The sequence below is a fragment of the Oncorhynchus keta genome, chromosome 30 (assembly GCF_023373465.1).
Source record: "Oncorhynchus keta strain PuntledgeMale-10-30-2019 chromosome 30, Oket_V2, whole genome shotgun sequence".
NCBI classification, from domain to species: domain Eukaryota; kingdom Metazoa; phylum Chordata; class Actinopteri; order Salmoniformes; family Salmonidae; genus Oncorhynchus; species Oncorhynchus keta.
In genome coordinates this window covers 29,612,398-29,640,379 of record NC_068450.1, presented here as the reverse complement: position 1 = coordinate 29,640,379, position 27,982 = coordinate 29,612,398, and the positions used below count along the sequence as shown (strand labels likewise).

Here is a 27,982-nt window from a genome sequence, read left to right as displayed (position 1 = left end):
TTTAAGTGTTCCCTTTATTTTTTTTGAGCAGCATATAAATACAAACATACACATAAATGTTTATTAATAAATATAATTAATTTGGCATATTATTTATTGGGACAAATCTCCAAACTTGCTGTGCGGCACTGCCAGAGGATCAACATATCTGTGGCTCTTCCATGTTAACAACACTGACTTTGAGATAAAATTATGTTGATTAAATTGCAAATACAACAATAAAATTGTTAGCTATTTATCCATTTACAGTGTAATCATGTCAAATTCTTGCCATTTTCTCATGTATGACATTTGGTGGAATTTGCAGAAAATGAAACACTACTCTATTGTAGTTCTCTGTAGGTTCTGAGCATTCTGCTGCCTCCTGTTCTTTGTCTTCGCTATAGAGAGAAAGAGCGAGAGAGAGAGAGTTTACATCACATGCAAAGTTACACATTTACAGTTTTATTTTTGGTTTCTCTTGTTGGGATCACTCACCAAATTCCATCTTCAGCATGATCTTCATGCCTATACCCATGGCCAGGATCAGCACAACAGCAGACACACCACAGATCACTATGATCAACATCGTCATGCCTGACACACATGGAGACAGCACAGAGGGACAGACATGGGGACAGCACAGAGGGACAGACATCCCCAGGAATTGGTAGGAAATAAAAATACTTTTCACACAATAGGCTCATTTGCGGAGTAGTAAGACAAAGCAATATCTTGACAGATCCAAATCCAATCATAAATGTAAACATTGTAAATATTCAAGTCTCAAATATGATTGGCGAATATGTCTACCTTCAACTTCAATCTCCTTTGGTTCTGAGGTGAAGTTGCCACAGGGACTCTGGATGGTGCAGGCATATTTCTCCTTGCCAGAGGTATCTATACCAACCTTCTTCACGGTGAGCAGGCTACTGTTCTTGCCCTTCAGGTGGACGCCATCCATCAGCCAGACAAACACGAGCGGGCTTTTTGGTTCCACCGGCAGGTTATGGGAACACTCAATGTCGAGGTTATCACCCTCCTGCACTTTGAACCCAGAACTGGTGTTCAGTAACACTTTAAAATCTGTTGGGTTAAAGAGAGGTTAAGAAATGGGTAAAAAGTGTTGTGTCATAGTTAGTGTCAAGAGTTGTGATTTTGTTGGGGTTGACACACACACACACACACACACACACACACACACATATATATATATATATATTACCTTTTGAGCAGTACTGTTGAACTGAAAGAGGCAAATAAGGAAAAAGAGAATATTAGAGTCCCTGCCTCTGGTGTACAATATATCATCTTCATCTCCTCCTCAATGTTATCTCAGCACGTATACACTGCGTGTACAAAAAAATTCCATGACAGACTGACAAGGTGAATCCAAGTGAAAGCAATGATGCCTTATTGATGTCACATTTTAAATCCACTTCAATCAGTGTCGATCAGGCGTGGGCAATTCCAGTCATCGAGGGCCTGATTGGTGTCACAGTTTTGCCCCAGCCCCAGCTAACGCACCTGACTCCCATAATCACCTAATCAAACTGATCTTCAGTTTAGAATGCAATTTAATTCATCAGCTGTGTTTGCTACTGACGGAGAAAAAATGTGACACCAATCAAGCACTCGTGGACAGGAGTTGCCCACCCCTGGTGTAGATGAAGGGGAGGAGACAGGTTAAAGAAGGATTTTTAAGCCTTGAGACAGATTGGGTGCGAGTGCCATTCAAAGGGTGAATGGATAAGACAAAATATTTAAGTACCTTTCAACAGGGTATAGTAGTTGTCGATGCCAGGTAAAAATATTCTCAGTGTGAAATAGTTCCCAATCTTTCTGATTGTGACGTCATGTTGTATAATTCTTACAGCACGTGTTTGCATTTGTGTGGATGGCTGAGCTCATGTAGATGTCTCTCTCACACACTCTCCCTCAACCTTAAAGCTGTTCTTTGGGCATGTGCATTTCTACATCTGCAAATCCGGACTCGTGCGTCAAGTTGCTGAGAGTTGGTTTGAGGAGATTGTTGCGATCGCAAAGACATGGCTCTGCTTTTTCTATTGACAGTGCATACAGTATAGTTGTTCAAGCCGGCTCTCTCAAAACAGGACCTGGGAACATCTGCTGATCTATCTACTAGGTTAGTGCTTATGTTATATCTTTCAAAGTGATCGATCACAAGCTGACATTACTTCTCCTTTGCTAGCGAGTCAATTCAATCTTATTGGGGAACCTCATCCCTCTCCATACTTGAATTGTGACCCGATTCAGGAAACTAGGCTTATGTCGCTGGTCACCACTTCACAACTTTAAAATCAAAATGCATGTTTTGGCAGAAATGCCTTCTCGAACGAACTTTCATGCGCCTTAATAATGTGTATGCCATCTGTAAATACAAATAAAGTTGTTTAAATTACAAGCCTTGTAAAAAGCAGAGACACGGCGCTACAAAATGGTAGATCATAGGCTGCATTTGACGGACAGTGGGAAAGTTATTCTGCTTTCAAAGTTGATAAACTTGTAACCTCACTTGAGAAAGTGGCATTTGAATGTTTTAGTACCTAGTGGAGGGTTCTTCTTTGTCTACACCCGTACAGCATCGTTCACACCCGCTTTAGCCCCACCTATCTCTTTAAGGGATGATCTGAGCGTTCTGTACTAACAGCAGTAGTCAAGCACCCAAGCTAACTGGTTAACTTGCTAGCTACTTCCAGACACAAAAGAGAGAACAGCTCACTGACCATTACTCACCCTAGCAAAGCTGGTTAGGCTGTTTTTATGTTATCCAGAGCATTGGTGACTGCAACTGTGCTGTCAGATTGTCCATTCATAAATTCACAGCGTTTTGCTCTCAGAGCGTGCAGAGTGCACACTGCACTGGACTCTCTGGCAGATGAGTGGGTTGATCCGAGTGTTCTGACCTCACAACGGCAGTCGAGCACTCAAGCTAACATCGGCTATCTACTTCCAGACACAAATGAGATAACACCCCACTCTGACCATTTTACTCGTCCTAGCAGAGCTGGTTATCCAGAGTGTTTGTGACTGTGCTGCTGGCAACAATTTAATTATGCTTTTTTTGCTGACAGTTACTGACACAGGCCATATTTAACGTGCGTTGAGCGTTGATAAATGCATTAGTTATTCTGCGCAAAGGCACACACAGACAAGAGTTCTCTGAAATCGGAGAAGATGGCCAGATTGAATTTACGAACACACCCAAAATGGTTACTTGCATAGTTGAGTCTTTAAGACATCTCGCTAGCTAAACAACGAACCATAATCCCAACTCATGATGTTACTACCCTGCATGAATCTGCAGGTAGCTAACCAACCGCCACCAACTAGCAAAGCAAATGGCTCTGCGATACGAATAATAAGATTATACACGTAACGTTAGCTAGCTAGCTTACAGTACACTTCAAATGAAAACAATTGTCAAAATTAGAAATGTAACATTTGAAAATGTAGCTAGCCAGACTACTTTACCAGTGCTCTGAAATCGGAGTAGATGGCCAGAGCGAGTTTACCAGCTAACAACAGCTGTTGCAGTGTCAAACATATGGAAGAAGGTGCTCTGGTCATATGAGACTAAAATTGAGCTTTTTGGCCATCAAGGAAAGCACTATGTCTGGCGCAAACCCAACACCTCATCATGCTGAGAACACCATCCCCACAATGAAGCATGGTGGTGGCAGCATCATGCTATGGGTATGTTTTTCATTGGCAGGGACTGGGAAACTGGTCAGAATTGAAGAAATGATGGATGGTGCTAAATACAGGGAAATCCTTGAGGGAAACCTGTTTCAGTCTTCGAGATTTGAGACTGGGGCGGAGGTTCACCTTCCAGCAGGACAATGCCCCTAAGCATACTGCTAAAGCAACACTCGAGTGGTTTAAGGGGAAACATTTAAATCTCATATAATGGCCTAGTCAAAGCCCAGACATCAATCCAATTGAGAATCTGTGGTATGACTTAAAGATTGCTGTACAGCAGGGGAGCCCATCCAACTTGAAGGAGCTGGAGCAGTTTAGGCAAAAATCCCAGTGGTTAGATGTGCCATGCTTATAGAGACATACCCCAAGATACTTGAAGCTGTAATTGCAAAAGGTGGCTCTACAAAGTATTGTCTTTGGGACTTTGGTAAGTATTGTCTTTTATTTCTTGTTTTATTTTAATTCCAGGTTGTAAGGCAACAAAATAGGAAAAATGCCAAGGGTGGTGAATGTGTGTAGTTGATGCCATGACACAATCACTCATATTCCACTAACATTTCAAACAACCGCCATATAAAAATTGATAACTCAACTATCCATTGCCAGTAGGGCATATATGAAATGAATACTGACCAGTAGCATTGAAGCATTGGGTAGTGTCTGAGCACAGGGTGTCACAGATGGCTGAGGGAGTTGGATGGAGAGGAAGAAAGCTTTGAATATAGATTTTGTCTGAGTTTCAAGAAAGATCAAGTTAACACAGAAATACAACAACCTAGAATACTGTAATGGTCTAATGTAAAAGTCTGAAGGTCTGGGGAAGGAGTAGGTTTACCGGTAATTTAACAGGTACCGGAACATTCAGTAATTTAGGTCATTAACATGTAATCTATGGCAATCTATTCAAATGTATGTAATTTATACTTGAATACGTTTAAAAAATGTTTATATATATATATATATATATATATAATTTATTTTTATATCTGTGTCCATATTGTCCATGAGTTTCTAGTGGATAGAGCATATGGTTCAAGACAAAAGCCTAATTAAATTAAAATAATGCATTGTTGATAAGATGCTTTTTTCATTAACTCTTCGACCTATTGACTTTTCACAACTGCCACCAATTTAGCACATACACATTTACTCCAAAGACATATTGACATAGAAAAATACATTTAAAAAAAGGATATTCATGCTGAAACCCTTTATCAAACACCAATGGTATTCACTAAGTTGATGGTTTATATTTAGGATAAGGTTTTACAGTTTCGTCATTCTATTTCTTATTTTAAAATTATCTTATTTGATTATCTTATATCACATGGACAATAAGGCCACACAGAGGGCCAGAAATAATGACAGAAACCTGTGATAATCTGAAGTACCCCAAAAGGCCCTCCTCCAAGAAAAGTTTGTTCAATTCTGTCAGTTGAATGGTAAACTTAAAGTTACCAGTAATATGCCCTCCCTTTGCAACCCTAGGATGGAGTAATAAAGTGGAATGGTTACCATTGTCTGGTAATCCCGCAGCAGATATTCCAGGTGAGTGTGTTAAATTGCACTTTAGACACATCAAGGGAACACAGGTAGAACAGACACTACCTATGGAGAAATATATTGAGAAGGTTTAGGCGGAGAGATGGAAAGGGAGGGAAGAATGACAGCAGGGATAAAGGGAAAGAGAGAGGTGTGTGTGTGTGTGTATATAGAGGATTGGGTCACAGGAGACAGAGAAGTTGGAAAAGTGAAGGCTTCAACAGTAACTAACATAAATCCAGAATATTCACGAGGTAATATCAAACTGGATCTTCTTTTAAAGGGAAATGGGATTGTTCCTTACTGATCATGAGAAGGCAAGCAAGTGAATACAAGCCTGTCCTCGCCTTCATTGGTACCATCTGACAAAGATGAGATGTCATTCAGTTTCTATTCATTCAAATAGTTAATCAAAGTAGAAATGGGTTCAAATGTAAATGAAACCCACTAACAATATTTAATTCAGGACATTCTCAATGTCAAAAACTTAGAAATGTTACTAAAAACTTTAAAAATAAAACCTGTTGATAGGATCATTAAATACATTAGCCTACATCATTACATTAAATATTTTACCTCTTGTGCTGGATCTCTGGTCATGCACGGAGTTCCCTGGACGAGGAGTGAGTGAGCATCTCTACAGAAAGTTATTGTACACTGTGGCTGATATAAACACTGATATGAATGCAAATCACCTCACCAGCCACAGCCCACGGCTACCAGACAGTAACACATACAATATACAGATAATACCGGAACATGTTTGTGCCCTGCTTGGCACCTGGAGTTTGATGTTCCTGAAAAGGAGTGATAAGACTGTCAGTGGTGCTATCGGACTGTTTTACATGATTCAGAACACATTTAGTAAGTCTCCTTGCCCGAGGAGCAGATCTTTAGTTTCTGTAGCATGAGGCAGTTTGATGGACCCGCTAGACAGGACTCTAGTCTAGTCTATCGCATGGCCTTACCTTCAATCTAGCTCCTTGATGTGGAGTGCCAAGCAGAGACGCATCGGGTTCCATTTTTAAACCCTTTGGTATGATTCAGCAGGGGATTGAACTCCCAACCTTGTGGTTAGAGTGTCCACCCTAAGGCCACTGAGTTGCTTAGAACAAAATGCCAGCGGTCAAACCTGGACATGGCTATAATATTTCATATTTTGGCATCATGTCTGCCTCCAACACATATTTACACATGCACACACACTATAACTCATGAAGACTGATGTCAATGCACCTCTTATCAGAATTAATTGCTGACTTTATAGTTGAACCATGCAAATTGTGTGTTGACTTCCAAAGGATCAGGAGCCCTTTTTACAGACAGCACATTTCAAACAAATGATGAGCAGTACAGTACGAAAGTACAGTGCATCATGGGATATGAAGTTCAACTCTCCTCACTACCTGTCAGTCTGGCTCTGAAGCCATAAAGGTCTGTTCTCTGGACTTCGGATTCACTTCCTCTGTGGCCACCAGAGGGTGCTGTTGATCAAACAAATACAGTTACCCATCACATTTCTCCCCCTTTCGGTCTCTTTTACCATTTAAAACTTGCAGTGATTTGCCATCATTTATTCAGGCCTGCCTAACTTAGGATAAACACATTTTTCTCCTCCCAGAGAGCTCAAATAAATCAATTCCTATTAGTCTGGGCAGGAGAAGGAAAGGTCCCCTGACCCAAATATTCCTGTGACAGCCTCTCTGCTCTGCTCTCCTCTGCTGATAGAATAACAATCTATTGGCCTGAGAGATTACAGCACTGTCCCCTAAAGCAGCAATGTGGATGTGCCAGGTCCTGCCTCATAAAAAATAGAATCTCTTCTGTAAACATTGGTTTGTTACACGAAAAGCCACACTAGTACAAAAAGGTGAAAAATAAGAGAGATGAGGGGCCATTTTGATCACGCGCCGGACATGCATTTAAGGTCCACTTGATTGGCTCCACTTGATTGGCTCCACTTGATTGGCTCCACTTGATTGGCTCCACTTGATTGGCTTTTAGATTTGATCCATAGGTGTTTCCAGCACCATGCCCTGAACTTTGACTTGGAGAGAGGCAAGGTGAACTAAATTGGTGGTCCAAACAGTTTTTGTAGGTAGGCTATGGGTCTATGTCTGAATTATAACATGTATTCTTATGTTTCTAAATAGTATATCTTCTTCAAATGCATCTTTCCTTTTCAATATTTGCAGACTCTTCAAGCGGTAGTTTTATATTTTTACCTGCTTTCTTATCAAACACCTGTCTCACATAGTGCTATGCAAATACATTTTAAGTCAGTCCCAAAAGCTTTTTCTCCGGAAGATGGTGGCCTTCAGCGGGCTCTGCCGAAGTCTCTCTCGGCTGGCGAAGAGAACTGCTCAGTACAAGTTTGGGAAACTGAACACCTACAACGATACCTGTCCACCAACTCAAATAAAGGTATGCCTAGTTGTAGAAAGACTCAAACAACTCGTTGGCATCTTTGGAAATAAATTAGACAATTTTCTTCTGGAAATATTTACTTTGAGTAGCCTATTGAATGTTTTAATCTTTGACTGGATGTGCCTTTATCCACTGGCAATTAAAGGGCTGGCTGCTGACAATGCTATCTCTAATGGGGTGGGAAGTGCAGTCACAGCTCTTGTGGTTGGATCCACAACCTGTTCTCATAATGCACTGTTGGTGCTATATCAGGTAGCCATATTTGCTCTGGCGAGTTTTCACCTGAGTTAAGTCTCACAGCCTACACTGTCTAGTCTGAAATACAGTAGGACAGGAACACAAGCACACCACCCACATCAGAGAGTTTCTCAAGAGCCAAGATGAAAGCAGTTTGATCACTGTAACCCTGCTTCCCCTTTTGCGGCCCATTGCCACAGCAACCCTTCCTTTCAGACAGGAAATGACAGGGAGTCCTGAATGAGGAGGACCTAAGTGTGTCAGTGCAGGGTGGATCACTTCGCTGTGACACCCTCAATGGGTGTGCATAATTTTGGATTCCCACCGGTACTTCAACCATGTCTAAGAACATAAAGACTCTGGGTGTTCCTGGTGTTGGTCACATGGTAAGTTGTCTGTTTCTCTGTAGACTTGGGTTGAATTCAGTGAGGTGTAATGTTACATACTGTTCAGATAGACATATATCATGTGAACAGACATGCATCTCTGCCATGTAGAGTAGGAGTCAACTCAACAAAATTCTATCTGCGTTGTTCAAAACGGTGAGTCCTTCTGGATTTCTCTCCACTGCCCTATCTAGAGCTGGTCTCAAGTCAAGATGCCTTCTGGGTCACCTAAGGATCTATTGGCAATGCGCATGCCCCACCCACCTCAGGATCAGTTTTTTTTCAGCCATATATTTCCTGTGTTTGAGGGGTGCAAAATTAATTTGACACATCTCGTAGGATTGATTCCTTATATTTTACTCCTGCAACTCTTCCATAGTCTTTGTGCCATTTTTTTTTTCTTCTAAGGTTTTATTCCCTCTTCATTTTTGCTTAAAATGATATACCCAAGTCTAACTGCCTGTAGCCCAGACTCGAGACTGCCTAATTTGTTTTAATTACTTCATGTTCAAAATTGTGCACTCCTCAAACAATAGCATGGTATTATTTAACTAATAGCTACTGTAAATTGGACATCGCAGTTAGATTTTCAAGAATTTAAGCTTTCTGCCAATATCGGATATGTCTATGTTCTTGTTACTTACAACCTCATGCTAATCTCGTTAGCTCAACAGTCTCGTGGAAGGGACACCTACGTTACAACTGTGGAAGTGTTTGTAATGACCTGTCTGTGCGTAATGCCTGAAATGGGATACATTGTCTTTCCTTTGAATCTCTAAGAACGCTAAAGCGTTTGACAGGGATTTAATGCATCGTCTAGACACCTACATCACAAAGAGCTCCTTTGATGCATGTTCATTTTTTTAATGCAATTGAAGTCATTTTATACAGTTGCCATGTTTACAAATGTGTTGAAATGAAAGGAACTTCTGAAAATGATCACTCAGATTAGTGATTTTATGTCTGATCTCATAAATAATGTGAAGTATGTAATCTTGAGCTAAGTTTATTTATTAAAAAAATAAAAATGTAATGGGGTATCCTGATATTAACACACTTGGTAAATTCTACAACAGAACGTGACAACTGTAATTAATGAGGAAGTATAGACAGTGCAGGTAGGCCTAGGTGATGGGTGGTTGCAGCCCTGTTTCTGTTATGTTAATTTATATAGGTAAATACACCCAGTGTAGTTATGCAAATGACGCAACATATTTTAACAAAATACCTGATACAATGTATGAGTGCCTTCGCAAAAAAAAAGACTGACATTTGACAAATTGAAACCTTAATTCCCCCCAAATTACTGAACTCCATCGGTCTGTGCCAAAATGTTTTATGTGCTATAATTCAGTCAACATCTGGATTATAAACATTCTAAAAGTTTGGAGTATCTTCATCCATTCTCCAACTGTTGACTTTATTAGAATTTGTTTTTAAAATGTTTTAAGAATTGCTATTTCCATAGGAGGAGATTAGCATAAGTCTGTTGGTGATCAGGCTTTATCCTGCTTTTAAAGCGTTTCCTGACATTTGTGCTCCGCTATCAATGGAGAAAAGGGCTATGCTTTAAACCGCTGTTTCTGTTTGAGTAATGCCTTTCAGGCGAAGACCATGTGATTTTATTAATAACTATGTAGCTGCTGCCAAGTAGACTGGCGTGTGATACCAAAGCTGCTACAAGACAATGTTGGCTGTTAGTGAAACCGACTAGGCATCTAAGCCACTGTCAAAGTATACAGACATTGTTTACAGATTGCCCTCAGCGATATCACATCCAATCTCAATGGCATGTGGTGGTGTCCCCACCCGTCCCTCTGCCTCTGTGGCGCAATCACTGATGACTGAGTCACATAACACTGGGTGTTGATGTCAGGGAAATGACTCATATCCTCAGGAGGCTGTTGAGACTTCTTAAGTGAGTCCGGGTGGATACGAGGAGTGGTGTGATTGGAGTGCCCACGCTCAAAGAAATTCATGCTTATGGTGGTCTCGTGGAAGGACGCATCTTGTCATTTGCAGCGTCACTATTGTACACAACACAGTGAGTTTTCAGGAATCTTGTCTTTCATCAGGGACCCTATTCGTAAAGCATCTCAGAGTACGAATGCTGATCTAGGACTAGTTAACTTCGGATCTTAAGACATGGACAGATGGGACCTGATCCTAGATCAGCACTCCTACTCTAAGATACTTTATGAACACCTCCCCAGAACCAGAACACTCCTAGTGGACTCATAAAGTTATGTTTCCTCATCTTAGCAGCTAGGATGCACCTTATGCATGAGGCTGTAGGGTTTGCTTAAGTCCATCGAGTGTGCTCTGAAATGTAGAATGTCTGCTTGTCTTTTGTTTGCATTCAGTACAGCATGCACATTCCTGTCCCGAATTCACCTTTCCTTGGGAAAGAACATGATGTCTAAGCTTCACTGGGGCTGAAAAAAAAAAAAACATTCTCTGTCCTGTCTTCCTATGTGGGCTGGGGCCTTGCCTGCTTGAGTGCTCTAACGTAGAGGAGAGCTGTCAGATCAAAGACATGCAGCTGTTTGTCTTCACTATCACTTCCTGATGCTGCATTGGTGTGTTTTTGTCCTTCATTCACTGCCTGAGATTTCTCATTGTCAATACCTGGTTGAGTGATTGTTCCTGTTTTGAATGTTATTCTGGTCTATAACGTTGGTCTGTATTTCTATTCCATGAAGTTGGTCTCCACTTTTACATTACTGACATGTGATATTGTATTTGACTGAGACTGACACACTTTCCCCTTGTCTCTGCAGAGCCAGGCAGTGTCAGATGGCGGTAAGCCTGTGTGTTTGTGCCTGTCTGTCTCAGAGCTTTCTCAAATATGAGCATGCCTGTGCGGGTAGTAGTGTCAGTCTGCTTCCCTGAGGCGTCAGGGTGTGGATGGGTTTTATTAGTGTGTGTGATTTTTCTCAGAGCTGAACATGTCTGGTCGTGGCTGTGGGGGCAGTTGTAGCAGTCTGCCAGAGGCCCAAGGGGGAGATGCCCCGGCCAGCAGTGTCGTCAGCTGGGCTGTGTCCTTCGAGACGCTATTGGAAGACCCCATGGGAGTATGCTACTTCAAGGTGAGCCACACGCACTCAGCGTCAGAAATCATTGCTTTTAATTGGGAACAATGATTGCTTTGTCGCCACTCAGCAAAAGCAAAACATGTTTTTCTCAGAGTAAAGCAACGGGAGGAGTCATACAGCAGGGATTTAATAAAAAATGACAACATTTATTAGCACTAGAATCAGTCTTATTTGTTGATTGAGCCTATGTGAATTATATCTTATTTTGAAGACCATTCTGTGCCCTAAACCTAATGACCATTAAAATACGTTGTTTATTATAAAATGTTAGACCATTGCGTCACTCAAGAGGCCTAAGGCTGAAGTGAAGTGTTTAAGGGGTAACTGCAGACCCGAGTTCGTTCCCAGGCTGTCACAACCGACCGGGAGTCCCATAGGGTGGCAGACAATTGGCCCAGTGTCGTTTGGGTTAAAGGAGAGTTTGGCTGGGGGGGCTTTACATGGCTCATCGCGCTCGAGCGACTCGTTGTGGTGGGCCGGGCACCTGCAGGCTGACTTCGATCATCAGTTAAATGGTGTTTCCTCCGACACATTGGTGCAGCTGGCTTCCGGGTAAAGCGGGCGGGGGTTACGAAGTGTGGTTTAGCGGGTCATTGTTTTGGGGAACGCATGACTCAACTTTCACCTCCTGAGCCCATTGGGGGAGTTGAAGCGATGAAACAAGATCATAATTGGGGAGAGAAAGGGGTAAAAAAAAAAGTTAAAATACCTGCTAGCTGAGGTCTACTGCTCAGATAAATAAAAAAAACGCAAGCCTATTTAACAATAACTTATTTAAAACAGTTGTGTACTGAGGTTTGTGCAGTAGGCTATAGGCCCAATGCATTATCCCTGCGTCTTGGCAGGGCAATTCAAGCATAGCCAATGTTATTCTCAGACAAGTAACCATTTCTAAACTTGAGGTTTATGATCACACTGGTAACAGATCACTTATATTATTTGCGCCACAGCTGAGTAAGCATACATTGAAATAATTGTTATTTTACCGAACTGATGCCTGTATCTGATTGGCTAGCCGTAGACCTATAGGTGCATTTGATTTACTCTCTGGGCCTGCGGTATATGGCAGCGGTACAGCGACGCCTGATCATAACTCACAAATACTATTCCAGGTTGTACAGCTAAATATTTTGGAGCATCTGGTCATCTTTTACATTTTATTTAGTGAATAGGTCATCTGTTGATCAGATCTGATGGGAGCTGTATGGTAGGTCATCTGTTCATCAGGTCTATGTTGTCACGCAGGCCTTCCTGAGGTCAGAGGTGAGTGCGGAGAATATCCTGTTCTATCAGGCCTGCGAGAAGTTCCGGGAGATTCCACCCACCCGGGTGAAAGAGGTATGGGCTTATTCCTCTGTCTTCTCTTAACCTCTAGTGATGCCCCATCCCGCATGCGGTAGCGTAATCATCGCCTGACACTAATTAGCATAACGCAACGGACATAAATATTCCTATTCATGAAAATCACAAATGAAATATATTGAGACACAGCTTAGCCTTTCGTTAATCACCCTGTCATCTCAGATTTTCAAAATGTGCTTTACAGCCAAAGCTAGACAAGCATTTGTGTAAGTTTATCGATAGCCTAGCATAGCATTTTGTCCAGCTAGCAGCAGGGAACTTGGTCACGGCAATCAGAAAAGCAAACAAATTTAATCGTTTACCTTTGAGCTTCGGCTGTTTTCACTCAAGACTCCCAGTTAGCAAATGTTCCTTTTTTTCCCAAAATATTGTTTTTGTAGGCGACAGAAATTGCAGTCATGAAAACGGCGAAACATATTCCAAATTAGCTCCATAATATCGAGGGGAACATGGCAAACGCTGTTTATAATAATATATGCCATTTAGCAGAGGCTTTTATCCAAAGCGACTTACAGTCATGTGTGCATACATTCTACGTATGGGTGGTCCCAGGAATCGAACCCACTACCCTGGTGTTACAAGCGCCATGCTCTACCAACTGAGCTACAGAAGGACCATCAATCCTCAAGGTGTTTTTCAAATATCTATTCGATAATATATCCGACGGGACAATTCATTTTTCAGTAGGACTGATTGGAGTAATGGCTACCTCTGTGTTTTATGCGAGAATCTCTCTGGGAGCGTCAGGTGACCACTTGCGCAATGTAGCAGCTTACGGCTATTCTTCAACATAAATGCTTAAAACTACGTCACAATGCTGTAGATGTAACGGATGTGAAACGGCTAGCTTAGTTAGCGGTGCGCGCTAAATAGCGTTTCAATCGGTTACGTCACTTGCTCTGAGACCTTGAAGTAGTAGTTCCCCTTGCTCTGCAAGGGCCGCGGCTTTTGTGGAGCGATGGGTAACGATGCTTCGAGGGTGACTGTTGTCGATGTGTGTAGAGGGTCCCTGGTTCGCGCCCAGGTATGGGCGAGGGGACGGACGTAAAATGATTCTGTTACATGGACACCTTCGGGAATACGGAGAAAGGGTAATCTGGTTGATAGCCCATTCACTGCTCAATAGGGACACATTGGAACGCAGCCCTGGTTGATTACTCCTGGCTAGCGTTTCCACCCACGTAGCTTGAAGCTAGCCCGGCCAGAGCCCCTGTGCTGCCACCGTAGCATACTCCTGGGCTACAATACCCGGACCCACGACCGGTCTATCGATGTCACCGCATGAAGAGGAATAAACAGAATCACCCCATTGCAACGTCCCCCAAAGGCTAACTCTCTAGCCCTCGCTATCTCCTTGCCTGCTAATTCGGCCTGCTAACTGCTAGCTTGTTTAGCCCAGGTCTGCTAACTGCTACCTTGTTTACCCCGGCCTTCTAACTCTTAGCTTGTTAGCACAGGCCTGCTAACCGTCTGCATCGCCGCGTCCCAAACTCTCAGTGGCCCATATGTACTTTCTATCTCTTCCCGACTTAAAAAAATAAATAAATAATTGTTTATACCTTCCGGGAACCTGACTCACCCAATGTAATTCCGTAATCGCTATTATTTTTAATTTTTAGAACACACTCAAGAAAATCCAGAAGCTAACCAGCAAACTAGCTACAAGCGATTTAGTCATTGTTAGTTTTTTAACCTGGATAACACTCGCCAGTCCAGCGCCCCTGCCCCATCCACCGCTGCCCCCTGGACACTGATCACTTGGCTACATAGCTGATACACGCTGGACTGTCCATTAATCACGGTACTCCATTCTGCTTGTTTGTTTTATCTGTCGGCCCTGTTGCCTAGTCAACGCCATTTTACCTGCTGTTGTTGTGCTAGCTGATTAGCTGTTGTCTTACCTACTGTTTTAGCTAGCTTTCCCAATTCAACACCTGTGATTACTGTATGCCTCGCTGTATGTCTCTCGCAAATGTCAATATGCCTTGTATACTGTTGCTCAGGTTAGTTATCATTGTTTTAGTTCACAATGGAGCTCCTAGTCCCACTCCTCATACCCCTGATACCTCCTTTGTCCCACCTCCGACATATGCAGTGACCTCACCCATTACAACCAGCATGTCCAGAGATACAACCTCTCTCATCATCACCCAGTGCCTGGGCTTACCTCCGCTGTACCCGCACCCCACCATACCCCTGTCTGCGCATTATGCCCTGAATATATTCTACCATGCCCAGAAACCTGCTCCTCTTATTCTCTGTCCCCAACGCTCTAGGCGACCAGTTTTGATAGCCTTTAGCCGCACCCTCATACTACTCCTTCTCTGTTCCGCGGGTGATGTGGAGGTAAACCCAGGCCCTGCATGTCCCCAGGCACCCTCATTTGTTGACTTCTGTGATCGAAAAAGACTTGGTTTCATGCATGTCAACATCAGAAGCCTCCTCCCTAAGTTTGTTTTACTCACTGCTTTAGCACACTCTGCTAACCCTGATGTCCTTGCCGTGTCTGAATCCTGTCTCAGGAAGGCCACCAAAAATTCAGAGATTTCCATACCCAACTATAACATCTTCCGTCAAGATAGAACTGCCAAAGGGGAGGAGTTGCAGTCTACTGCAGAGACTGACATTACTTTGCAGGCTTACTTTCCAGGTCCAAACCCAAACAGTTCAAACTACAAATTCTGAAAATTACTCTCTCCAGAAATAAGTCTCTCACTGTTGCCGCCTGCTACCGACCCCCCTCAGCTCCCAGCTGTGCCCTGGACACCATTTGTCAATTGATTGCCCCCCTTCTAGCTTCGGAGTTTGTTCTGTTAGGTGACCTAAACTGGGATATGCTTAACACCCCGGCAGTCCTACAATCTAAACGAGATGCCCTCAATCTCACACAAATCATCAAGGAACCCACCAGGTACAAACCTAACTCTGTAAGCAAAGGCACCCTCATAGACGTCATGCTGACCAACTGGCCCTCCAAATACACCTCCGCTGTCTTCAACCAGGATCTCAGCGATCACTGCCTCATTGCCTGTATCCGCTGCTGTGCCGCAGTCAAACGACCACCCCTCATCACTGTCAAGTTCCCTAAAACACTTCTGTGAGCAGGCCTTTCTAATCGACCTGGCCCGGGTATCCTGGAAGGACATTGACCTCATCCCGTCAGTTGAGGATGCCTGGTCATTCTTTAAGAGTAACTTCCTCACCATTTTAGATAAGCATGCTCCGTTCAAAAAATGCAGAACTAAGAACAGACACAGCCCTTGGTTCACTCCAGACCTGACTGCCCTCGACCAGCACAAAAACATCCTGTAGCAGACTGCAATAGCATCGAATAGTCCCCGCGATATGCAACTGTTCAGGGAAGTCAGGAACCAATACACGCAGTCAGTCAGGAAAGCTAAGGCCAGCTTCTTCAGGCAAGTAGTTTGCATCCTGTAGCTCCAACTCCAAAAAGTTCTGGGACACTGAAGTCCATGGAGAACAAGAGCACCTCCTCCCAGCTGCCCACTGCACTGAGGCTAGGGAACACGGTCACCACCGATAAATCCATGATTATCGAAAACTTCAAGCATTTCTCAACGGCTGGCCATGCCTTCCGCCTGGCTACTCCTACCTCGGCCAACAGCTCCCCCCTCCCGCAGCTCCTCGCCCCAAGCCTCTCCAGGTTCTCCTTTACCCAATGTTCTGAAAGAGCTGCAAAACCTGGACCCGTATAAATCAGCTGGGCTTGACAATCTGGACCCTCTATTTCTGAAACTATCCGCCGCCATTGTCGCAACCCCTATTACCAGCCTGTTCAACCTCTTTCATATCGTCTGAGATCCCCAAGGATAGGAAAGCTGCCGCAGTCATCCCCCTCTTTAAGGGGGAGACACCCTGGCCCAACTGTTACAGACCTATATCCATCCTGCCCTGCCTATCTAAGGTCTTCGAAAGCGAAGTCAACAAACAGGTCACTGACCATCTCGAATCCCACCGTACCTTCTCCGCTATGCAATCTGGTTTCCGAGGCGGTCACGGGTGCACCCCAGCCACACTCAAGGTACTAAACGATATCATAACCGCCATCGATAAAAGACAGTACTGTGCAGCCGTCTTCATCGACCTTGCCAAGGCTTTCGACTCTGTCAATCACCATATTCTTATCGGCAGACTCAGTAGCCTCGGTTTTTCGGATGACTGCCTTGCCTGGTTCACCAATTACTTTGCAGACAGAGTTCAGTGTGTCAAATCGGAGGGCATGCTGTCCGGTCCTTTGGCAGTCTCTATGGGGGTGCCACAGGGTTCAATTCCCGGGCCGACTCTTTTCTCTGTATATATCAATGATGTTTCTCTTACTGCGGGCGATTCCCTGATCCACCTCTACGCAGACGACACCATTCTATATACTTTCGGCCCGTCATTGGACACTGCGCTATCTAGCCTCCAAACGAGCTTCAATGCCATACAACACTCCTTCCGTGGCCTCCAACTGCTCTTAAACGCTAGTAAAACCAAATGCATGCTTTTCAACCGATCGCTGCCTGCACCCGCATGCCCGACTAGCATCACCACCCTGGATGGTTCCGACCTTGAATATGTGGACACCTATAAGTACCTAGGTGTCTGGCTAGACTGTAAACTCTCCTTCCAGACTCGTATCAAACATCTCCAATCGAAAATCAAATCAAGAGTCGGCTTTCTATTCCGCAACAAAGCCTCCTTCACTCACGCTGCCAAGCTTACCCTAGTAAAACTGACTATCCTACCGATCCTCGACTTCGGCGACGTCATCTACAAAATCGCTTCCAACACTCTACTCAGCAAACTGGATGCAGTTTATCACAGTGCCATCCGTTTTGTCACTAAAGCACCTTATACTACCCACCACTGCGACTTGTATGCTCTAGTCGGCTGGCCCTCGCTACATATTCGTCGCCAGACCCACTGGCTCCAGGTCATCTACAAGGCCATGCTAGGTAAAGCTCCGCCTTATCTCAGTTCACTGGTCACGATGGCAACACCCATCCGTAGCACGCGCTCCAGCAGGTGTATCTCACTGATCATCCCTAAAGCCAACACCTAATTCGGCCGCCTTTCGTTCCAGTACTCTGCTGCCTGTGACTGGAACGAATTGCAAAAATCGCTGAATTTGGAGACTTATCTCCCTCACCAACTTCAAACATCAGCTATCTGAGCAGCTAACCGATCGCTGCAGCTGTACAGTCTATTCGTAAATAGCCCACCCATTTTTACCTACCTAATCCCATACTGTTTTTATTTATTTACTTTTCTGCTCTTTTGCACACCAATATCTCTACCTGTACATGATCATTTATCACTCCAGTGTTAATCTGCAATATTGTAATTATTCGCCTACCTCATGCCTTTTGCACACATTGTATATAGACTCCCCTTTTTTTCTATTGTGTTATTGACTTGTTAATTGTTTACTCCATGTGTAACTCTGTCTGTTCACACTGCTATGCTTTATCTTGGCCAGGTTGCAGTTGCAAATGAGAACTTGTTCTCAACTAGCCTACCTGGTTAAATAAAGGTAAAAAAAATGGGGTATAGGGTGTCACTTGGGACTTGTCTTATTCCCATAGTTAAGTGAGGAGGCTCATGCCATCTTCCAGACATACCTGTCTGACCACGCTCCCTACGCTGTGAACATTGACGACACTGCTCGCGTGGAGGAGAAGGACCTGCTGAAGCCTACAGCTGAAATGTTTGACAAGGCCCAGAAACAGGTCAGCTCTGCTGCCATCTGCCTGCCGCATACACAGACCAGCTAGCTTGCACATGTTATACGCTTGGAATTTAGTTTTTTTTGAAGGTGATCGATGTAGAACACCTCAAACTCATGGCCAACTCTAGTGTAATAGTGTAGAAAGTCCAGTGCCATTCTGGTAACTGGTGTCTGTTTTTGTCCCTCCCTGGATCAGATTTTAAAGTTGATGAAGATGGACAGCTACAGGCGCTTCGTCCGCTCCCCTCTTTACCAAAAGTGTACCCTGGCCAGTGTGGAGGGCAGGCCACTACCCAACATCCCCGCTGAACCTACCAGCACAGGATCATGGGAGAACATGGCCACCTTTAGCCGCTCCCTCAATGACAACAAGAAGGTGGGATGGATGGACTTCAACAATGACTATGAAAGCAATGTTTTGACTGTTAATGAGGACCATTTCAATTATTTAATTTGGCTGTGTGGTTGTGTAATAGCTTGTAACCTGTGTTCAGCAGAGGGATAAGCAGCGGGAGAAGAGGGGATCATGGGGAGGTAGGCTTCCCCTCAGCCATAAACCTACACATCTCTTGTCCAACTCTCTGTGATATTCTCTAGTTTGTTTACCCTCTGTCTGTTTCTCTCTCCTCTCCCCTCTCAGTAGACTTGTCATACACTAAGGTGAATGTGTCTCGTAAGGACTATCGGATGTCCAACAGCAGTGTAGAGGTAAATTCATCATACTTGGGCATCTGGGATGTGGGAGGAGATTAGTTTAAAAATATATGTGTGGAAGATTAAGCATAACCATTAATTCTCAACCCTCCCTTCTCTCTTTTTACTCCTCACCCACTCTCCTCCTACTACACCCCTCCACCCTTATCTCTTCCTGTTCCCCTCTCTCATCACTACCTCTACTGCTCCCCTTTCTCGCTCACTTCCTTTCCTATCCATCTGCCCCCCCTTTCTCCCTGACTTCTCTTGTCTAGAATGGTCGCTCTGGTCCCTCAGACCAGGGGCAGGGTGATGGTTGCGGTTGTGTGGAGGGAGGTTACTGCTGTGTCTACCTGCCTGATGGCAGTGCATCCCTGGCCCCCATACGGCCCGGCCTCCCCCTCAGAGAAATGCTGTCTGGCCTCTGTGAGAAGAGAGGCTTCCCCCTCAAAGACATCATTATCTACCTCCATGGAAAGGACAGGGTGAGCCAAAATGGGAATTGTCTTCCAGCCAGAGGTTTAAATGGTGTCAACAATGCTCACTTCACCTCTCAACATCCTAAATGACAGTTACCCATATGTCCTCCTATAGAAGCCCTTATCTCTGGAGCAGGACTGTTCAATACTGAGGCACCAGCAAGTCTCCCTGGAGCTGAGGGTGACGTTTGCGTGAGTCATCTGTCACTTCCTCTTTCTGTCTTACTGACCCTCGGTGCTTGTGTGCCGTGTTGATGTGTGTTTGTGTGTTTCAGGTTGGAGGTGGTGTTCACTGGTAAGACAGTGGGCATCATGGTGAAGTCCAGTAAGACTCTGCAGGATGCCCTGTCTGCGGTACTACAGAAACACCAACTCGCATCACACCAGGCCCGGGTCACCATGGTGGGTGTGTATGGACGTGTTTACCTGTACTTGTAGGGGCGAGAAGTCCCCATGAATAGTAAACAAACACATTTGACGAACAGGGTACATTTTGTTCATCCCCTTAAGGTCCAATGCTATTTCTAGGGGGTTTAGTGTTAAGGTATGGGTTAGGGAAAATAAGATTTTGACTGAGAGATTTGTGTAAACATATCCTGTTTTGCAGAGTGGGAGTGATGTGCCACTGAGCATGAGCACTAGTGTGTTCAAACTGGCCAATAAGAAGCTGCAGCTGGACAAAGGTGAATACATACAGATTAGCACACACACATGTTAACTAGTGCTTTGTACCGCTGGTGGCCAGGACCGGGCATTGTTCTGGTGTTCCAGACCTTTTAAACTCTGTAACCACAACTGCCTTCACTTTGGGTAAGTGGTCACTCCCTGAGGGCTACTCATTACTGGGAGATACTTGGTTGTGTGTCTTCATGTTTTATTCTTCTATGTGACACTTGGGATTTTCCCAGGTATCAAACTCCATAATTTGTACAGTAGCCTATCTAGAACTTACTACTGTCTTGTCATTCCAGTTGGCAGTCCCAGGATCAGTGGCCAAACTCCAGTTGCACAGGTGAGTCTGACAGGTACACTGTTGACAACCAGTTTGTTTGGGAGTCCAAAGCTTAAAGTAAAATGTGTGTGGTGTTCTAAACACTTTTCAGGAGAGCGGTAGATCTCCAGCAGGCCCAGAGGTCCATGTGTCTCCTCAGGCAGACGGAGCCAAGCCCAGGGTCAGGAAAAACCATGAGATGGAGGGTACGAGTCGGAACCATGGGGTCATGGCTTATTTACTGCACCTGTCACCGGACTAAACCCTATAGACTACCTAGTAGCTGTAATGGGACTAAACCCTATAGATGACCTAGTAGCTGTTAGCCCTAGTCTGAGAAACTTCATGCATTTCTTTCTCCATGCCTCCTCCCTCCTGTCTCTCAGTGATGATGGAGCTGTTGTCCAGGGCCCAGGCCTGTAGGGTGGATGACCAGAGAGGCCTGCTGACCAAGGAACACCTGGAGCTGCCCCAGTTCCTCCTGAAACCACCTGTCCATGACCAGGAGACTCAACAGGGGGAGGCTGGAGAGGTGACAGGGGGATGGAGCACCCACAGACACTGAGGAGTCGGAGAACCATCCCAACTCCACTCCCACCCCTATTGGAGTCTGTCACTCATCAGGTTCCAAACGCACAGGCTCACAGGAAATGTGTGGTGTGTGTGGGGGGGGTTAAAATTTTAACAAACTGTATACATGAAGACTCCAACTATTAAGAGGGCAATAGTCTAGCACTTTTGCCTATGATTGTCTAAGCTCTGAGGCATGTCTTATCATACTTTTGTACAAAATGTAATGAAATGCAGAGTCTGTTATAGGTTCCAATTCCTGACTTCATTCATGAGGGTCTTGCATCTCTAAGTTGAACTTGATATTTAACTAAGCACTTTGAGTACATGTGATTTGAGATTTAACTGGTTTTATTTGAGCACTTTTCTCTTGTGAGTTTATTTAATTGACTATCTGGCATTTAATACTTTTGAGCACATTGTTTGCTGTGTTTGCACTTTGAATGCCAGGTCCTCTGTGATGGGCAATCCTTTGAATGCCAGGTCCTCTGTGATGGTCAATCCTTTGAATGCCAAGTCCTCTGTGATGGTCAATCCTTTGAATGCCAAGTCCTCTGTGATGGTCAAACCTTCTGTCTGTTATCAGAGTGCCATTCAGGGTCTAACTTCAGTATTAACTTACCTTTCCATTCATTGCACATGATTAAATCAGGTATCATTGATCTATGTACCTCTAGCTGACTGGTTACACTCATCTCATGTCCGTCAGTGTAATGTCTCAAGGACAGACTATGCGCATCCAACGTAATTACACACTATTTTAGTTCTCTGATCTGAGTGACTTCATCTGAATTCAACATGCCACTTGGACTACACTGTAGACAGGTTCGTCACCTGTCTATGGAGATGCAGCTTGGCTTCATCTCCATAAACTTGTTGCTTGACGGTGCCCCTCTGAAGCCACTTCCATTTTATGGGGTGTGTGTCTCTGGATGGGAATAGTGTGAAATAGTTTTGAAAGCATTAGTTATTACACTTCATTTTTGTTCAGTCAAAGAAAGACAATCCTTCGGAGAAATGTAAAAGTTAATGGAGTAGTGACTTCACCTTTTTATATTAAACACACCGGTCTGATCAGAGGATGCACATCTAGTGGTTTGCAATCTGTCATTTTCCTCTGGCGATTTCTGGACGTGTTCAGTCATCGGTGCTCTACGTGTACTCTCTCATCCTGTCTGTTTTATCTCGCTCTCGGATGATGCTTAGCTGTAATTGATGCTGTCAGCTATCTAGGGCAATTTGGTCTCTCATGCAGACCCACATGTAATATCCAGGTAGTGCCACAAGACCAGGCAGGGGATAAGGTAAGCGTGGTGGGTGTGAGCACTTTGTCATTTGAAAATGGTACTCACTGTAGTTAAAATGTGTTCCATATTTGTGGTAATGTACATTATCCTGGTCTATGTATGTGTAGAATATAAATCGGGTTGTGGCATATTTGTCCTACCTCTTCTTAACTCGATCCTTTTAATTTAACGGGTGCTGAGATACTCCGGCAGGCATTAGGCTATGCATTGGAATGCATGGCTTGTGTAAAACTAGACCCATCCATTAGACAGTAAGTGCTTGTAGAAACAGTTGGTGAGTTAATGGCTATAGGCTCAACACAGCGGCAGGCTGTGTGCTTGGCCAGTGGGGGGGTGGAGACTGTTCTATGGTAACACTGAAATGGTGGCAACTGTAAGGAACTGATATCGGGATCGGGTGAGCAGTTTATGGCTGAGCTGTGACTAAATGCCCAATAGAGTGAGGCAGCATTGATAACTCTTTCAGGATCCGTAGAAAGGGTGGATATAACTGTGTAGTAAAGCTGCTGGCCAGTGATCATGTACTGTGTAGGACACGTCCTTGGAATCAGTGGGGTGGTTATGTGATTCTCATGACTTCGTATGTGTTCGTAGGCTGTAATGGTGAATCTCCAATTCCCACATCTCTGAGTTGTCACCAGCACCGATGCCAGCTAGGTGGTGACACTCGGCCCTCCACGTTTCTGCTTGTCAGTTTCTTTTATTAGGTATGAATTGACTATGACATTGGGGAACTGCCTAATAGGTGTTTGGAACCACCTGAGTGACAGACCGAACTGTGGGGTTTTCTACCCACTCTAATACTCTGCTGCTGTAGCTAAATGACACCCAATAGGTTGTCTCAAGTGATAATGTGCCTCTGACAGTTACTACTTTGTGGAGGAGGGGTGTTAAATGTCCTTTTTTAGGCGGGGGGGGGTCGAATGAGTTTGAAAAGACCATGTGGTTGTGGGAATAAGTTCACTCAATACTGAGGTAAATATCAGGTCATATCTGTGTAAGAGTGGCTGGCAGGCTGTCTTCACTCAGAACTGCAGATTAATGATGTCTTCACTCAGAACAGCAGGTGGTAAATGCGTACTGTAGATTTGACCATGCAGCGTCTAACTGTTCAATGTGCCTACTCTGGCCTTGGTACACAGACTTGAGTCAACAGATGCTGTGCGGGTAGGCGCTGCATGGTCAATCCAAAATCTGCAGTTACGGTGATACAGCCTCAGGCCAACTTGCAGAAGTCAGGGCAACTTGTGCTTCGCTGAGCAGCACAGAGCTTTTGAGCAGAGCTGTTGTCAAGGAAGTTTGTTTATACAGGACCCCACCTACCGTTAACCAATCATTGTCAATACGGAGCCCTCAGCATTGTTACAACATTTCGGAGGCACACGACGGTGCTCAATTTGACCTCTGCATTCCTCCAGAGGCTCTACAATTGTCACACCGTCCATACGAAGGCCCAGACCACATTTTTGGATCAAACACAAATGGTATTTTTGTTGTCACCACTATCGGTAGAGTGAAATCTAATGGAAACACATTGAACTTTTGATTTTTATTCGGTACATGAACACCTACGTGGCAGAAGTAAATGTTGTGTGCACTACATCACCACGTACTGGTAGAAACACACAATCGGTCAGCCTGGTCTAAGACTAAACTTAACGTAGTAAATGTAAATCCAAGATGCTCAAATTAGTATGTGATGTATTTGGTGTGGTTACTAAAAACAGACGGTTACTTGAGGCAAAAACATAATTAGGATCGGGCTTATAACGCATGTTCAAATTTCATGGAGATGTTTAGGATTTTAGTTAGTTAGCATGTTAACTAACCCTGACCTTAACCTCAACATCTAGCATAGCTAATGTTATCCCTGGGAAAATGCAGCAGAATTTAGAATATTTGCATGAAAATCTGTCACCAATTGGATGGAAACCTAGCTACCCTTTCCTGTCTCACATGGTGGGGGGAAGAAACTTGAGTTGCGGCCAGGGTGAATTATTATTTAATTTTTTTGCCAACCTAGCTGAAGTCTGTAAGGGGACATTCCTCATGTTGTGTTCGTGTGCCTATGATGCAGTGTGTGGATAGTACACACACCTAAGTGTCCAATTTGGATCTGTCACCAAGGCTGTTACGGAGTCAGTCATGTGGACTAATCGATATGCAGTGTTTTCTGAGTGGGTGTTCCACTGGGGCAACTTTATTCTACAGGTCCTCATTTTAAATAGCACTTCTATAACACAATGGATTCTGGGATGAGGAGGAAAGAGTCCAGTCAGGCCTGAAATCAACATCTAGATAAATTTCCTCAGACTGACAGACTACCGCAGAACACTCCATCCACCTTTGAGGGAGAGATGCTCATGCCAGGAACTCTTTGTTGCGATACAACGTTACAGTATGATGCATTATACATTTCAATACAATGTTGCACTATGATGTACTATACATTGCCCCTTTTAAGAGTAATGAGGCATCAACTGTAGTGTGGCTCAGTGTATTGTGGCCCATGTATTTGTAAGGGTATACTAACTGTTCAAGCTGACGCAGGTGTTGGGGTGCAGCTCTTTGATGGTGTTAATCTATTGCTGGGCTAGGTATGTTTTTTAAAACATGTATTTATTTTTAGACCAAATTAATGGTTAGATGCTGCATGGAAATGGAATGGTACATGTGGTGATTGTGGCTAATGTTTGACGCCATGGTAATAAGGAGTCAAGTTATACCACCTCTCTCATCCATAGTTAATGAGATGGGGCTGAATCCTGCAGGAAGTTGGGGATTATAAACCCTCATCCACGGGGTGCCTTCACCTACACAGGCTCAATCGCTTGTCACTCTACCACAGCATGATTTGAAAAACTCCATTCACAGGACTCTGGTCTCCTATAGGGAAGAGGTCAGAGACCTGGCTGTGTGGTTCCAGGATAACAACCTCTCCCTCAATGTGATCGAAACAAAGATGATTGTGGACTACAGGAAAAGGAGGACCGCGCACGCCCCCATTCTCATCGACAGGGCTGTAGTGGAGCAGGTTGTGGACACCAAGGAACTTGAATATCTCATCACCAATAAACAATCATGGCCCAAACACACCAAGACAGCTGTGAAGACGGCATGACAAAGGCTATTCCCCCTCAGGAGACTGAAAAGATTTTGAATGGGTCCTCCAGATCCTCAAAGCTGTAACATCGAGAGCATCCTGACCGGTTGCATCACAGCCTGGCAGCTGCTCGGAGTCCAACTGCAAGGCACTACAGCGGGTAGTGCATACTACCAGTACATCACCGGGGTCATGCTTCCTGGTATCCAGGACCTATATACCTGTCAGAGGAAGGCCCTAAAACTGGTCAAAGACTCCAGCCGTAGTCACTGTTCTCTCTGCTACCACATGGCAAGCACTACAGTTGCGCCAAGTCTAGGACCAAGAGCCACACGTGAACATCTAATCAAATGGCTACCCAGACTATTTGCATTGCCCCCCTCCTTCTCTGCTGCTGCTACTACCTGTTTATTATCTATGCATAGTCAGGGTAACTCTACCTACATGTACATATTACCTTGACTAACCTGTGCCCCAGCACATTGACTATGTACTGGTACCCCTTGTACATAGACTTGCTACTGTTATTTTACTGCTGCTCTTCTTTTTCTTCCAGTGAAGTGAGTACCAGCTTTCATTTGTATATCTTAATTGCCTTGTTGATTTAAGGTTTGTGAGTAGGCATTTCACTGTAAGTTCTATTCGGTGCCTGTGACCAAATAAAATAGGATTTGAATACTCTCCCTTGGTGAGTGTCGCCACTTGGTGGACTTAGTTCATTGACATATATGCACTAACGAGCTTATCCTCCAATTGGCCACAGGAGTTACATTTACATTTAAGTCATTTAGCAGACGCTCTTATCCAGAGCGACTTACAAATTGGTGCATTCACCTTATGACATCCAGTGGAACAGCCACTTTACAATAGTGCATCTAAATCTTTTAGGGGGGGTGAGAAGGATTACTTATCCTATCCTAGGTATTCCTTAAAGAGGTGGGGTTTCAGGTGTCTCCGGAAGGTGGTGATTGACTCCGCTGTTAAAGTTAGAGTTAAATAATTTGTGTACAGCCAACCCTAGATTTGATATAATTGTGGACCTAACGGAGGATTGCGCAGCCAAGGAGCACGATTGTTCCAGCCGTCTCATCGTAACTCCTGGCTGGCATTTGAACAGGCCACATAAATCCGGTTTCATTCAGCACTTGGCTGTGCTGCTGCCTCCAGGCTTTATTCACTGGTGTGATTCTGATTCAGCCACTCTCCCTGTATTTTATGTTCTGTCTATCCAGTGTGTGTCGTCGTTCCCCCAGAAACAGTTGAAGAACAGGTCCAAATCCAGCCTACTAGGGGGGGTGAGCAGCCTCCCCTTGCCTCAGCCCTCTCCTTCTCTGTGACACATCTCTAACCTATTATCTATCTTGCCTCATAGGAATCCCTTCCAGGTGGGCTGGACCTGGACACAGTCTAGGTGTGTGTGGTTTGGAATCCTTATTTACTAACAGCATTACCCAAATCAATAGTCACTAATGCAAGATTTAATTGTGTTATTTTATACCTTGACATCCCAAACTGTGTGTGCCTTTTTAGGAGGGCCCAGAAGGTTCTGAGACGCACTTGTCCTCCACAGAGGAGCTGAAGTGACGACGGCTTGGCCCTGCAGGAATATCGGGCCATGAGCCTTCCATCTGCTCATTATTTATGCATACCGTCACTTGCCTTTCCACATTTACTTTAAAGCAAACACTGAGTTGGTGAGTAATTAGAGAAACACACAGGGGTACCTATGATGGTTCTGTACTTACCAAACTGAATGTGTATTCTTCACAATAAAGCTATTCTGTTGAGTGGACCAGTCTCTTCCCTTAGAACTGATCAAAATACTGAAGATAACCACACCAACAATAATGTTTTATCAGTAAGAATTATGACATTTTGAAAGTTTGTCAACATGGTTCACAAGAGGGACAAAGTTGGGCTGGGGAGAGGATTTAAAAAAAAAAAAAATATTTTTTTATTAGTCTCAGCGCTGTGTGTGTACAGTGGGGGTCTAAAATTGACGCCCTTGATAAAGATAAGCAAAATGACTACACTTGCCCTCAGAACAGCCGTGGTATGGACTCTTCAAGGTCTCGAAAGAATTCCACATGGATGCTGGCCCATGTTGACTCCAATGCTTCCCACAGTTGTGATGTGTTGGCAAATTCAGTGTGGCGAAACCCAGCAGCGTTGCAATTCCTAATGCAAACTAATGCGCCTGACACCTACCACACCACCAACACCTACTAGTTCAAGGACACGGACATGTTTTGTCTTGCCCAATCACCCTTTGAATGGAACATGCACACAAACCATGTTGCAATTGTCTCAACGCCAAAAAAAAACTAATTCTTTAACCGGTTCTCGCCTTCATCTAC

General features: G+C 44.1%; 2 protein-coding genes across 14 annotated transcripts; one reads left to right on the top strand and one right to left on the bottom strand.

Moving 5' to 3' along the window:
- Nucleotides 1-47: 47 nt before the first annotated feature.
- On the bottom strand, nt 48-7,117 carry LOC118363371 (uncharacterized). 2 transcript variants are annotated; one of them, XM_035744154.2, is made up of 10 exons: nt 6,924-7,117; nt 6,651-6,728; nt 5,821-5,881; nt 5,549-5,606; nt 5,218-5,310; nt 4,336-4,386; nt 1,205-1,225; nt 793-1,065; nt 478-576; nt 48-380 (listed from the first exon to the last, which is right to left on the bottom strand). In XM_035744154.2, exons 3-10 carry the CDS (start codon nt 5,842-5,844, stop codon nt 319-321), a joined length of 681 nt encoding a protein of 226 aa, XP_035600047.1. In that variant the 5' UTR covers nt 5,845-5,881; nt 6,651-6,728; nt 6,924-7,117; the 3' UTR covers nt 48-318. The 2 variants fall into 2 exon arrangements, with proteins under 2 accessions (XP_035600047.1, XP_035600045.1); XM_035744152.2 differs by having other exon boundaries at nt 5,821-6,041; nt 6,213-7,117.
- A 113-nt stretch (nt 7,118-7,230) lies between these two features.
- Nucleotides 7,231-27,412, top strand: LOC118363369 (regulator of G-protein signaling 14-like). 12 transcript variants are annotated; one of them, XM_035744140.2, is made up of 18 exons: nt 7,231-7,342; nt 7,524-7,668; nt 11,075-11,096; nt 11,235-11,383; nt 12,635-12,727; nt 18,340-18,483; nt 18,679-18,858; nt 18,959-19,016; nt 19,123-19,190; nt 19,451-19,660; nt 19,770-19,846; nt 19,930-20,056; nt 20,262-20,337; nt 20,626-20,666; nt 20,758-20,851; nt 21,032-21,177; nt 26,998-27,036; nt 27,156-27,412. In XM_035744140.2, exons 2-17 carry the CDS (start codon nt 7,552-7,554, stop codon nt 27,034-27,036), a joined length of 1,641 nt encoding a protein of 546 aa, XP_035600033.1. In that variant the 5' UTR covers nt 7,231-7,342; nt 7,524-7,551; the 3' UTR covers nt 27,156-27,412. The 12 variants fall into 12 exon arrangements, with proteins under 12 accessions (XP_035600033.1, XP_035600035.1, XP_035600044.1 ...); XM_035744141.2 differs by having other exon boundaries at nt 7,285-7,342; nt 7,440-7,668; XM_035744142.2 differs by having other exon boundaries at nt 7,280-7,668; nt 19,126-19,190.
- The last annotated feature ends 570 nt before the right edge of the window (nt 27,413-27,982 follow it).